General features: G+C 20.9%; 4 protein-coding genes across 4 annotated transcripts; 1 reads left to right on the top strand and 3 right to left on the bottom strand.

Annotated features, from left to right (window-relative positions):
• Positions 1 to 428: 428 nt before the first annotated feature.
• PBANKA_1036700 (COBW domain-containing protein 1, putative) lies at positions 429 to 2,165 on the top strand (the record flags this gene model as incomplete). The annotated part of the gene is made up of 1 exon (XM_034565472.1): positions 429 to 2,165. The coding sequence occupies one exon, from the start codon at positions 429 to 431 to the stop codon at positions 2,163 to 2,165; it is 1,737 nt and encodes a 578-aa protein (XP_034422166.1).
• Positions 2,166 to 2,690: 525 nt separating this feature from the next.
• PBANKA_1036600 (ribonucleoside-diphosphate reductase small chain, putative) lies at positions 2,691 to 3,740 on the bottom strand (the record flags this gene model as incomplete). Its single annotated transcript, XM_034565471.1, has 1 exon — positions 2,691 to 3,740. The coding sequence occupies one exon, from the start codon at positions 3,738 to 3,740 to the stop codon at positions 2,691 to 2,693; it is 1,050 nt and encodes a 349-aa protein (XP_034422165.1).
• A 2,343-nt stretch (positions 3,741 to 6,083) lies between these two features.
• On the bottom strand, positions 6,084 to 7,739 carry PBANKA_1036500 (RING zinc finger protein, putative; the record flags this gene model as incomplete). The annotated part of the gene is made up of 1 exon (XM_034565470.1): positions 6,084 to 7,739. The coding sequence occupies one exon, from the start codon at positions 7,737 to 7,739 to the stop codon at positions 6,084 to 6,086; it is 1,656 nt and encodes a 551-aa protein (XP_034422164.1).
• Positions 7,740 to 9,347: 1,608 nt separating this feature from the next.
• Positions 9,348 to 12,621, bottom strand: PBANKA_1036400 (ribosome biogenesis protein BOP1, putative; the record flags this gene model as incomplete). Its single annotated transcript, XM_034565469.1, has 5 exons — positions 9,348 to 9,774; positions 10,006 to 10,192; positions 10,307 to 10,373; positions 10,506 to 11,998; positions 12,180 to 12,621. 5 exons carry the CDS (start codon positions 12,619 to 12,621, stop codon positions 9,348 to 9,350), a joined length of 2,616 nt encoding a protein of 871 aa, XP_034422163.1.
• Between the last annotated feature and the right edge of the window lie 605 nt (positions 12,622 to 13,226).

The raw sequence follows: 13,226 nt of genomic DNA, 5'->3' as shown, positions 1-13,226 counted from the left end.
GGGAAAATGGTATAAATAAAAAAATGACAAAAAAAAAAGCCAATTTTTAAATTTCCTAAACAATATAGCTATTCATTATATAACTCCACATTTATTCTAATATTAAAAAATACACAGTTATAAAACATATATTTAATAATATTAATACATGAATAATAAACTTTATTTAATCTACAATTAAGTTTATGAATAATTTTAAACAAATTGTAATAATACTATTAAACTTAACAATAGCTATATATTTCACATTGTACATAAATATTATATAATGTGCATACTATTATTTAATTCTGCTTGTTGCCATTTCTGCATCGTCCTATTGTAAAATCGTCATCTTAATATTTGCTTTTGCTATTTTTTATTTATGTTTTATATATTTTTTATTTATTTTTTGTTTATTTTTTTATTTATTTTTTATTTTTAACTCAATGATCGGAATAACGATAATCACAGGATTCTTAGGAGCAGGGAAGACTACCCTCCTTAAAAATTTACTTAAAGATAGTTTAAAAAATAAATTAAAGATTGCAATAATACATAATGAATTTACAGAAAATAATAATAATATTGATAAAATAGTTTTCAAGGATATAAATGATATATATAATTTTCCCAAATCATTTGAAAGCAAAAAAAAAACAGCAAATAATGTAGATGATAAAACCGAAACTTTAGAAATTGTAAACAAAATCGAAAGCAAAGATGGATTTATATACGAACTAAACAATGGTTGTTTATGCTGTTCAAATAAAAGCAATTTTGTAAAATTAATAGAAATGATTTTAGAAAAAAAAACAGCATATGATTTTATTTTTGTTGAAGTTTCTGGGGTTTATGATAATGTAGAGATAAATAACTTACTATGGATAGATAAATTAAATAAATCGAAAATATATTTGGATAGTATAATTCACATAATTGATTCCTACAATTTCATGAGATACACTAACAGCAATATAGCATATTATGACCATTTAAAGGAAATTTCAACAAAAGCAAACTCAATACAAATAAACCAGGGTAATGTATCAGATCAAGATCGAAATAAGGAACTACAAATAAATAAGAAAGAAGCATCTACTATCAATGAATTAGAACCAATTAAAGAGGACGATATAGAGAGTTCGGATTGCAAACAGCTAATTGTGTGTGATGTTATTATAATAAATAAAATAGACAAAATAAACGATAAAGAAAAAGAAGATATAAAAAATTTTATTGAAAATATAAATCCATTAAGTGTAATACACATGACAAGCTATTCAAATGTCCCAATTGAATTAATAACAAATTTAAAATGTTATGAACAAAATAATTTTAAAGGTGCTTTAGTAAATATTGCCAATAATAACTCAAATAAAAAACATAAAAATGGTGTATATCACTATAACAATTTTATAAATTTTTCAATTCAGTTTCAACATGATATACCTTATTTAATTTATTTAAGCAAAGATTTAAATGATTTAAAACAAAAGTTTATAAATACAAAAAATTATGATTTTTTAAAAAATATTATTTCTTTAAAAAAAAAAAATATTTTTTCCTACAAAAAAATAAATAATTTATTAGCATCACTTTTGTGGAATACGGAAATGAATATTTATAGAGGGAAAGGAATATTTGTCGCATTTAATGATGATATATATACGAATAAAAATAAACTTAAATTGAACATTTATTATTATCAAAGTGTTGGAGAGTTATACGAAATAAATACTGTCATGACAGATATTCATTTTTTGTTTCAGAATTATTTTGACAATTTAAAAAAAAGAACCAATACTCCTTACTCCTCAAATTGTACTTCATCATTTGATGCAATATATAATAAAGAAAGTGATGTAAATAATAAAGAAAGTGATGTAAATAATAAAGAAAGTGATGTAAATAATAAAGAAAGTGATGTAAATAATAAAGAAAATGATTTAAATAATAAAGAAAGCGATATATATAATAAAGCCGATTTATGCACTTCAGAACATTCAGTAGATGCTGAGGATTATCTGTCTTGCGATTCCTCTGATACTAATGATTCTGAATATAACATATTTAATATTTTGAACGATTCAAACATTTTTGAGTCAAATTTTTTATTTATAGGTAAAGACATAAATATAGAAAATTTAAAAATCCAATTAAATGAATGTCTTATTAATACTTAAGTTAATCATTTTATAGTCTATACAATTAAATATTTATATCAGTTTACACTCCTTAAATATGTCTATGACATATTGAACACATCTACATTGTTTTTCACCATAAAATAAAATCGAATTTTTTTTCGAAACCCATTCGTTAACCATATTTTTACATAAATGTGTTTATTACATATATTTGTTTGTTTTCTTTCCATATTTCTCAATATACAAAAATATAATAAATAAAATATATTTAAAAAAAAAAAACTAATAATGAGAAAAAAAATATGTTTCATTTTCTTAGCTAGAACATTAGTAAATTATTTCTTCGATTCACAAGGTTTATTGAATATGCACACAATAAATAGCTACATTTCAAAAAAAAATAAATAAATATATATAAACAATATATGGTAAAATATGTATAAATAAATTGCGATAATAAGACAACACTAAGAAAATAATATTAAAGAATATGTGTTTCGGCCAATGTCAGTACAACAAAAAATTATAATTTTTTATCAACTTTTTTTATATTATATTTTCTTAAAAATCAGTATTCAAAGAAAATACTTGTTCTTTTCTTTGAGCCATAACACCTGACTTTTGATAATCTGCAACTCTTTTTTCAAAGAAATTTGTTTTTCCTTGTAAAGATATTAAATCCATCCAATTAAATGGATTTTTAGAATGAAAAACTTTAGAACACCCTAAACATTCTAGTAATCTATCAGCAACAAATTCAATATATTGAGACATAAGTCTTGAATTCATTCCAATTAAATCACATGGTAAAGATTCACAAATAAATGATCTCTCTACTTCAACTGCTTCTTTAACTATATTTTGAACAACTTCTTCTGGTAATTTATTTTCTAATAAACTATAAATTAAGCAATTAAAATCAGTATGTAGACCTTCATCTCTGCTAATTAATTCATTACTAAATGTTAAACCATGTAATTTATTTTGTTTTTTAAACCAAAAAATTGCACAAAAACTTCCACTAAATAATATACCTTCTACACATGCATTAGCCACAATTCTTTCAGCAAAAGAATTTGTATCATTAATCCATTTAGCAGCCCATAATGCTTTATTTTTTATTGCTGGTATATTTTCAATAGCATGGAATAAATTTAACCTTTCTTTTTCATCTTTAATATAATTATCGATTAATAAACTATATGTTTCAGAATGTATATTTTCAACAGCTATTTGAAAAGAATAAAATTTTTTTGCTTCAATTATTTCTACTTCTCTTAAAAATTTACTAGCCAAATTTTCTAATACTATTCCATCACTTGCTGCAAAAAATGCTAAAACATGTTTTATAAAATGTTTTTCATTTACATTTAATTTTTCAAAATCTTTCAAATCACTTGATAAATCAATTTCTTCAGCTGTCCAAAATGAAGCTTCAGCTTTTTTGTAAAAATTCCAAACTTCAGGATATATAATAGGATGCAATGTAAATCTATTTGATTCTTTATTTAATATTTTTTCATTGCTTTCTTTAGTTTTTTGAAAATCGCTAAATTCTTTTTCTTGCTTCGAAAATGAAGCACTCTTTGATATGTTCATAACTTCTGCCATTTTTATTTCCTTATAATATCTATATTTCTGATACTTTTGTTACTATTTTATTTATTATCCTTATTTAAATAAGAAAATAAAAACGGCCTAATTAATATAGATACACAAAAAAGGGAGAGGAAATATTAACAAATTAAAATAATAACTATATATATATTATGTACGTGTAAAATAATGTATACTTTATATGTGTATTATATATATTATTTATAAAATTCGGAAAAATAATAAATATATTAATTAGTGTTATAAATAAATCCCATAAGAACAAAATAAAGGAAAGATAAAAAATATTATAAAAAAAATATATTTTTTTTTGAACACAAATATTATATGCTGATAATATGACACGATATGACCATTTGATATATCAAAAATTCTAAAGGCACATCCGTACATGTAAATATATTATATATAAAATACTATATATGAATATATTACATTCATATATATCAGTGCGTGATCAAATTAAGCAATCATATGTGTACTCAGTATTTTCAATATTGACACATTTGCTGGAATTTTTTTTATGTACCTTTTTTATTTATTTATCTATTTTTTTTTTTTGCATAATAATATATAAGGACAATATAAAAAATTATTATAGCTTTATAATCAAATTATAAATGTTTTACCCTTAATTATTATTCTTCATATTTAAATAAATACACTAAAATAATAACAAACCTGAGTAATTATACCTATTAAATACCAGTTTAATTTCTTACACACATTTATACCTTTGTTAATTTAATTCATCCTCTATAAATATATATAACATAATATGTATAACATAATATAATAACATAATATATACACGCTTGGATTATAACTAAATGTTTATTGAGCATTTATTTTGAGTACACATTTCCATACATATATAATAATATAGTATCCATTTTATTTCCTAAAAATAATATCCATTGTGTTTGTATAACACATAAAAATTAAACGAAAGCTATTATGAAATAAAATAAACAATTAAAATATAATATTTTTCATAATATAAATTTATGGTATGGTATACTTGGCTTGAAAATAAAATAATTTAAGTATTCTGTGAATTTCATATTCGCCTTTTTCCAATACATTGACTTTTCTTATTTTCCTTCCAAACTTCATGAGTAGCTACAAATAAAATATATTTCTCGAATATATTTGAACATATTCTTTCTACTCAATTATTTTAAAAATTATTTTTATTATTTTTTTGCCTATAATTATAGTTCATTGAACAGTAGGTATTTATAATAAATGTGTTTACAAAAAATCGAAAACGTTATATACCTCTATATAGTATAGCCATGTTGTATGCTCATTATAATAAAACAAATAGCAATCGATTGTTTTAATTTTCAAAATAATTAAATATATTTTTGTCTTATAAGAGTAGGCAAAATAAAATTCAACAATATTTTTGAATTAGTCATTTTATATTCCTTACACTTTTTAATCATATAAATAGCATCGAAATAGTTCTATAATATTCATATATTACTATTATTATATTTGCATATTAATTAGTACCTCTTTTTGCACACATAATAGTCTAAACTATATATTTGTTTTTTTCCTTATATATATACAACATACACATAAACTTACAAACTCAATCATACCTTTTTAACATTGATAATTAATTTTTTTTTAATGTACTTTACCAATTTTGTTTTAATATTGATTTAATCAAAGATAAAATTTTTTATTCCAAATTTCACACATAAATTGTAAGTGATTGCACAATTGGATAAAATTTTTTTAATTATTTTTTTTATAACGTTTATAGCATAAATTAAACAATATAAGGGACACAAAAAATTAATAAAGTGTATAAATAAAAAAAGTAAAATATAAAAAATATTTACATATAAAAATTATACAAAAATTAGTATTATAACAAATAAACTTTTTTTCAAATGTAAAGGGGAATGTTATGAGTAGCAAATAAAGAATATATAAAACCCGTCGAAGGGAATCAAAATTGGATAAATAAATATATATATATATATATATATATATATATATATATATATACATATATTATAACGGATGAGCGTTGTAATAAACGAACAGTCGTATATGAAGCTGTCTAATTAAATAAAATAAATATGCTAGATATATAAATAAAAATATTTACGTCGAATAATATATAATACCATGTGTATATACATGCATATTGGCATAGATATCCTCTTTGAAGCATTCATTATATACACATATTTTTCCAAACATTGTCAATTAAATGTTTACAAAATAGCTGTCTACCTATAAATACATTCTAATACTTAACTCACACCCAAGCACACATTCACATGCATGCTTAACTTTTTTTTTTCTTCATTATTAAATTGTTATATTTTTTCTGCACAAAGGACAATCGTTGTTTTTCTTTAACCATGTAAATATGCAATCTTTGTGATAATAATGCATGTAATTACATGGTAATACACAAATACTATCATCGTCTAAATAGTCAACAAAACAAATTGCACACATATAATTTTCATTTTCAATATTAATGTAAAATGAATTACTCTTAATATAATTATTTGTTTCACCATTTTCTTTATCATATATATTATTCTTTATAATTTCATCTTCTATATTTTTTGACTTATATGAAATATTTTTTTTCTTATTTTTATCATATATGTTAATCGAATAATAATTTAGCCTATTCATATTATTTAATTTTCTATTACATACTTCTTTATCCATTTTTACATGGTTATTATTTTTTTCAATTTTACTATTTTTAATATTATCTTTAATTTCTAAATTATTTATTTCATTATTACAATTTTTATTTAAATCTTGATTATTGTTTTCATTTTTATTACATGATATATTTTGTTCAGAATTTTTCAAAATACAATCCTCTTTATCTGCTACTTTTTCATCCACTTGTTTATTCTCTTTATCATTAAATTCTGATATTGACATTTGATTTGCTCGTATATGTTCACAATAGTTTTTGTAATCTATATATTTGATAATTTTTAATTTTTTTAAGACATTTTTTGGAGTTGGACTTTTTCTTTTCATAAATATTATTGTGAAAATAACAATAAAAAATAAAATTCTCAATACAATATATAAAAATAATGGCATAAAATAATAAATAACTGATAATAATATAGCAAAGGAAAATATTGGACGTATAGGGTTATTTTTATCTTCAAACAAATATACATATAAACATAAAAATAAATATAATAAAACAATCATATGCATTTTTGATTCAATAATTTTTATTTTTCTTGAAATCTCATAATCTGCTAAAAACATTAAAGATATATATAAATTTATACATGCATGTAAACATAATAAACCTAATAGTATACCACAAATATAAATTATTGTTTTTCCTTTATCTGCTGTTATATATACTGTATAATCATTAATTAATGTCGCTATTAATAATAAAATCATTAATAATAATGCTAAATGAATAAAAATTGAACATATATGAAAACTTCTATATGCTCTTCTTGATATATTGGGATTGTCATCTATAGTTAAGCTGCTTGAACTATCACTTCTGCCATATATGCGTTCATTGGACAAAGTATGTTCATTATTGTTATTTTCCAAATCAATACTTTCATTATTTATCATTTCATTTTTCTTGTTAATGTTTTCTATATCTATGTCTTTATTATTATTATTATTTATTTCAATACATTCTACATTTTCAGGGCATTTTGTTATATTTCCATTTTCGCCATCTTTAAATTCGTCTGTTAAAATAGTACTACAAATATTGAACTCATTACAATTTATACTATCCTTTTCTTTTATCACTATTTTCATTGAATTATCATTTCTATAATTGTTTGTTGTTATTTTAGAATCAGTTTTTATATTTTCTTCTGCTATTCCGATATGCTTTATATCATCTTTTATTTCATTCCCCTCGTTTTCTATATTTATATTAACATCTTTTGTCCCATTTATTGTTACAATTACTTCATTTTTTATATTTTGATTATTGTTCATTATACTACGTTATTTATTTAAAATATACACAAAAAAAATACTAATAAAATTATTCACTCAAAAAAAAAAAAAATTGTAAAATTATGACATATTCATTTCGCTACTTATACATATAGAATGGTTATTTTGTTCATAGAATATACATTTCTAAACTTTGACGTATCACCAAAAATAATTTTTCAATGTAATTTTTTATATAATTTAATTATTATTTTCATTATTATATTGTTATTTTTATGTCTTTGATGTTGTGCTGTTATTTTCTTAATTTTATTTAATGCATATTATTTTTTTTGCCTACAAAATTGTATAATATATTTTTTCGAACAAAAATCGAAATTTATCTTCTAATATAAATACATAGAATATATGATAATATATAAAGTTATTGTATATTTATTTATACTAAATTTTAACTTTTATTAAATCCTTTGTTTATAGTTTATTTCGGTATTTACATTTTCCTTTTATTATTATGAATTTTTTAAAAAAACAAAATAATAATATATAAAGAAAATAAAATTATTTATATATAAAATCATATGCTTTAAATTTGGGAATGAATTAAAAAAAATAAGCGACAGAGGAAGTATATAATAACGTCGGTTGAAAGTTAAGTTAAAAAAAAAAAAATAATAATAATAATAGTAAAAATATTTTTTTTTAAATATCATATTTTAAAATAATATTAAAAAAACAAAGAAAATCGAGAGCACTTTTCATTATCAAGTGTGTGTATTATGCATAAAAAATCTGTGCAAATAAAAACTAAATGTTGGTACATTGAAATAGATGAAATAAATTATTTACTTAAATACATTTAAAACTTTGAAATTTACAAATAAAAATGTTTTCAAATATTGTAAAATGCATTTGTAAGGATATAATGCCAGCATATATAATGAAGTAAGCAATTAAAATATTTGTAATAGCAAACTGCTCCAGCCAATTTTTTTAATTTATATATTTTTTTAATGTTTGTGTATAAAGTGAGGATGGAAGCAGTCAAATGATACTGTGCTAAAAATATGATAAATCAAATAAAATCTATATATTAAAAAAAATGAAATCAATAAAAAGGCCCTAAAATATATTAGTCTATTTGTATCCCTATATATATATATATATATAATATGTATATAGATAGATACATGTAGATGTATTTCATTTAAAAACAATGTATACACATTACTAATTCTTTTAAAATTTCTAATATAAAAAAAATTAGCATTTTATTTCCAAATTATTCTATTAAAATATGGCACACACAAGGAATAAAAATTTGAGAAAAAAATATTTGGATACGGAAAATAAAATAAAAAACAACTTAGAATTCCCTTTATATTTCTACATATTAATCCTTTCATTGTTCATCCAATTTAGTAAATACAATTTTATAATTTTCTTAAACAAATCGAAATATATATATACATTTTTGATATAACAAAGTTACAAGTATTTAAAATGTTTGAAATTAAAAAATAAAATGATATAATATAAATAATAACACCAAAATGGAAAAGAAATTAAAAGCACGTACAAACGTGTAAACATACACATAATGAGTATATAATTATCACAAATATATTTTCTATAATGTATATATTATTATGTGTATAAGACAGAAAAATTGGACTCAGTGTGAGCAAATAGCCATGGTTTTTTTTCTGACCAAGTCAGGTCAACAATCTTTGCCTCATTTTTTATTTCTTTAATTGGTACTAAAATGGGATCTGTTATATAATCATTAAAAAATTTAGAGTAAAATAAATTTATCACACCATTTGAGCCTAATGAATAAAACAAATTATATTCCTTATGAAATTCTGCTTTTTTTAAAGGACAGTTTTGAACATGAAACATTTTATAAGGACTACTAGCCAAATCTAAATCATAAATAAAAACGTTTCCTTTTTCATCAGATACTAAAATATAACTTTCATTTGTATGTATATCTATGCTTGTTGCATTTTTAACTCCTCTTAGTTTCTTGAATATCTTCTCTTTCTTTGAAGAAGGTTTTAAGTTGTATATTCTGAGATTAAAAAAGAAAAAAAATGTACATACATGTATATATTCAATATTTTAATAAATTGAAATGTAATAATAAAAATAGCTAAATCAATTGAATATATGAAAGGTGTGAAAAAAAAAAAAAACAGAACAAAATAAATAAAAGGGTTTATTCAATCTATTTCATAATTCACTATTTCTCAAATGGAAATATGCAATATTATATTTATTTTTTAAGTTTTTCAATTCTTACATTATACTATTTTCAAAGGCAGCGATAAAATATGGAGTACGTGGAAAAAACATAGTTTGAATTATGTCTCCTCTTTTTTGTTTGTATTTATTTATTAATTTTATTGTCCTCATAGATTTAATATGATGTAGATAACAATGATGATATTGTCCGAGTTTTCGTAAGCATGTTACTGACAAATAGTTACCTATAAAAAAAAAAAAGATATCATAGAATTATTTGCTCACATTTATTCACATATCCAATTTATCAAACAAACTAAAAGGGATAATGAAAAAATTCATAAAAAAAAGAATAATACCATTTTTGTTCCAAGAAAAATTTCTGATTAATCCTTCATGTTTTATTGCTACACAATATTTCAATTTCTAAAAAAAGTAAGAATTTATAAAAAGTAAAACAATATAAATATCCAACATGTTACAAACTTAATGGTGTATATAATCCGAGATGTATAAACCTTGCTCAATATATAAAAATTATTCGTAAATTTAACTAACCTTATCATTTGGCGAGATCTTAATCCATTTAGCATCCAAATCAGAAGAGGAAATATATTCATCAGTATTTTTAAAATTTTGATTAAAAGAATTAATTAATTCTTTAGTTTTACAATATATCATATTTTTACTTAAATCTATAATTTTTTTTTTTTTTTTCAAATTATTATCATTTTCTTCACTTTCGTTATTTTTATCATTTTCACCAAAACCACCATCTTCCCCACTTCCATTATCACTTATGTCTTCATCATCCCAATCATCTCCAAAAATTTTATTATCATCATCTTGATCACTTTCAAATTCATCAATATCCTTTGATAATTCAGTATCATTTTCATTATGTTCATCATTTTTGTTAATGCCATAAACAAAATCATTTTTTCTCCTTTTTTTATCATAATAAATTTGTTCAACATCTTTTGTATTAGATTTCGGTGGAGGTACATAACTTTCATATTGGATTAATATAATAACATTTCCCCATGATATTGCTAATAAAGAATATGTCTTATTTATTTTTATCATTAAATTTTTGTTAATTTTTTTATCATTTTTATCTGTTGGTAATACAGAATTAAAATAATATTCCAAATCTATTACATCAATATTATATGATGTTAATATATCGAATAAATATAATTTATTATTTTTTATTACATAAAAAATATGATCATTTTCATTTAAACAAATATAATTATGACCATTATCTTCATTTTTTATTTTATCATTTATATCATATTTTATAAACGGATATTGTGGGTATGGTTTTAAAGATTGAGTAGTTGGTAATTTAGGTAATAAATCTTCTTTTTTTATATTTAATACACTTTTTACAGATCTTGAACATAAATATATATCTAAACATCTTTGATATAAATCATAATAAGTTTTTTTATAATATTCTATATTTGTTATTTTTTCACAATTTTTAGGTATAAATGCGTCTTTATTATTTTTTAAAATATGTTTTTCATCAGATGCAGTATATATTAATTCTGGTGGAGGGTTGTAACTATATTTATGACCTGGCAATATATTTGGTAAATTTATTTCATTCATATTTGAATATTCATCATAAATTTTATTATTCCACATATCATATAACATCATTTCTTCTTGGTTGCTATTTTGTTTGTTTGTATATTTTTCAGGATGTTTTTCTTTATCCATTAAATATTTCATTATTTTTAATACTTTCTTTTTTTCACCTTTCGATACTTTATTATTTTTATTCACATTAAAATTACTAGGTAATTTATATTCGTCCCTATCATTTTCATATATATAATTTGATTCGTCTATATATTTGGCTACACTATTTTCTCGTATTTTTCTTATAATTTCTAAGTCTGCATCTGTGAGTGTTACAACTCGATTGTTTTTCTTATCCTTAATTTTCCTCCATGCATCTACATCTTTTTTGGATTCTATGAAATCATCAATCATGTTTTCGTTTGTCTTCTCTATTTTCTTACCATCAATATCATAACCTACATATATATATATAAAAGGGGAAATGACATATATATGTCTATACATTATTATGTATATACATAGACAGTATAATTTTTAATTCATATAGTAACTAATAATAAAATGCAGTTAGAATAATATAAAAAATTTTTTTATTTATTTTTTTTGTTTTAAATATTATAAAATTATTTATCTTACCAATAATATCAAGGTCTTCATAATACTTAAGATCAATATTGCCAATTGTATTTAAATTATATTCATCATCACTTTCGTCAATTTCTTCATTAATATAAATATTATGATTTTTTTTTTTTTTTTTCTTTGAAATAATGTTATAGTTTCCCTTTGTGGTTGCTTCGTCATTATTAGTCCCTTTTTTTTTTTTTTTTTTTTTCTTATCTTTTCCATTCATTTTTATCCTCCTTTCGTCTTCTTTTTCGTCCTTTTTTTTAGTTTCCATTTTATTCTTATTTTTTTTTACTGTATTTAACATGGGATGCTTATTTGTTTTTTCAAAGTCAACCTTTGCACTTTTTTCAGCATTCCAATCATTTTCATTATTTACATTTTTGTTATTTTCTTCAAAATTGCGTTGAATTTTTGTTTTGTTATTTTCATCGTTCTTTTGATTTTTCATTTTTTTGGAGGAAAAACTTTCATTCCAAATATATAATAATATTTAAAATAATATTATTTTTTAATTTTTCAAATCGAAAAGTTGTAAAAAAAACAAAAATATATTTATTTCTTAATTTTATTTCTTTTATTCCTTTACAATAAACATATAATTATCAATTTTTTCCTCATCCAAGTAACAGATAAATACAAAACTGAACATGTAATGGGGTAGTAGCCATATATGTATGTGCTTGTTTCGATCTTCTGTATAGAAAAAAAAAACAAATTCCAATATTTTTCAAAATTTAAAAAGTATGAAGTAAGCAATTCCTCTAATAAAACATACTATTTGTGATTGAGGAAAATTTTCTATTTTTTTTTTATGATACTCGAATTTTCATAAAAATATTTATTTAAATAATATATAATCTTATGCACTATACTTGTTTAACCTTTATGACATCGTCTATACAAATATTGATGATATTATATGCATACTTGATTAACCTCATAATTATTTTTACTAATATATGTTACATTAATTTTTTTTCCACGAAATTTTATTAGGATTTTTCATAAAATATATAATTTAAAATAAAAAAATGTATTCATTTTTTTATATAT

Source organism: Plasmodium berghei (assembly GCF_900002375.2).
Source record: "Plasmodium berghei ANKA genome assembly, chromosome: 10".
NCBI classification, from domain to species: Eukaryota; Apicomplexa; class Aconoidasida; order Haemosporida; family Plasmodiidae; genus Plasmodium; species Plasmodium berghei.
Note: the sequence above shows the minus strand (reverse complement) of the source record. Positions and strands in the feature narration are given on the sequence as shown.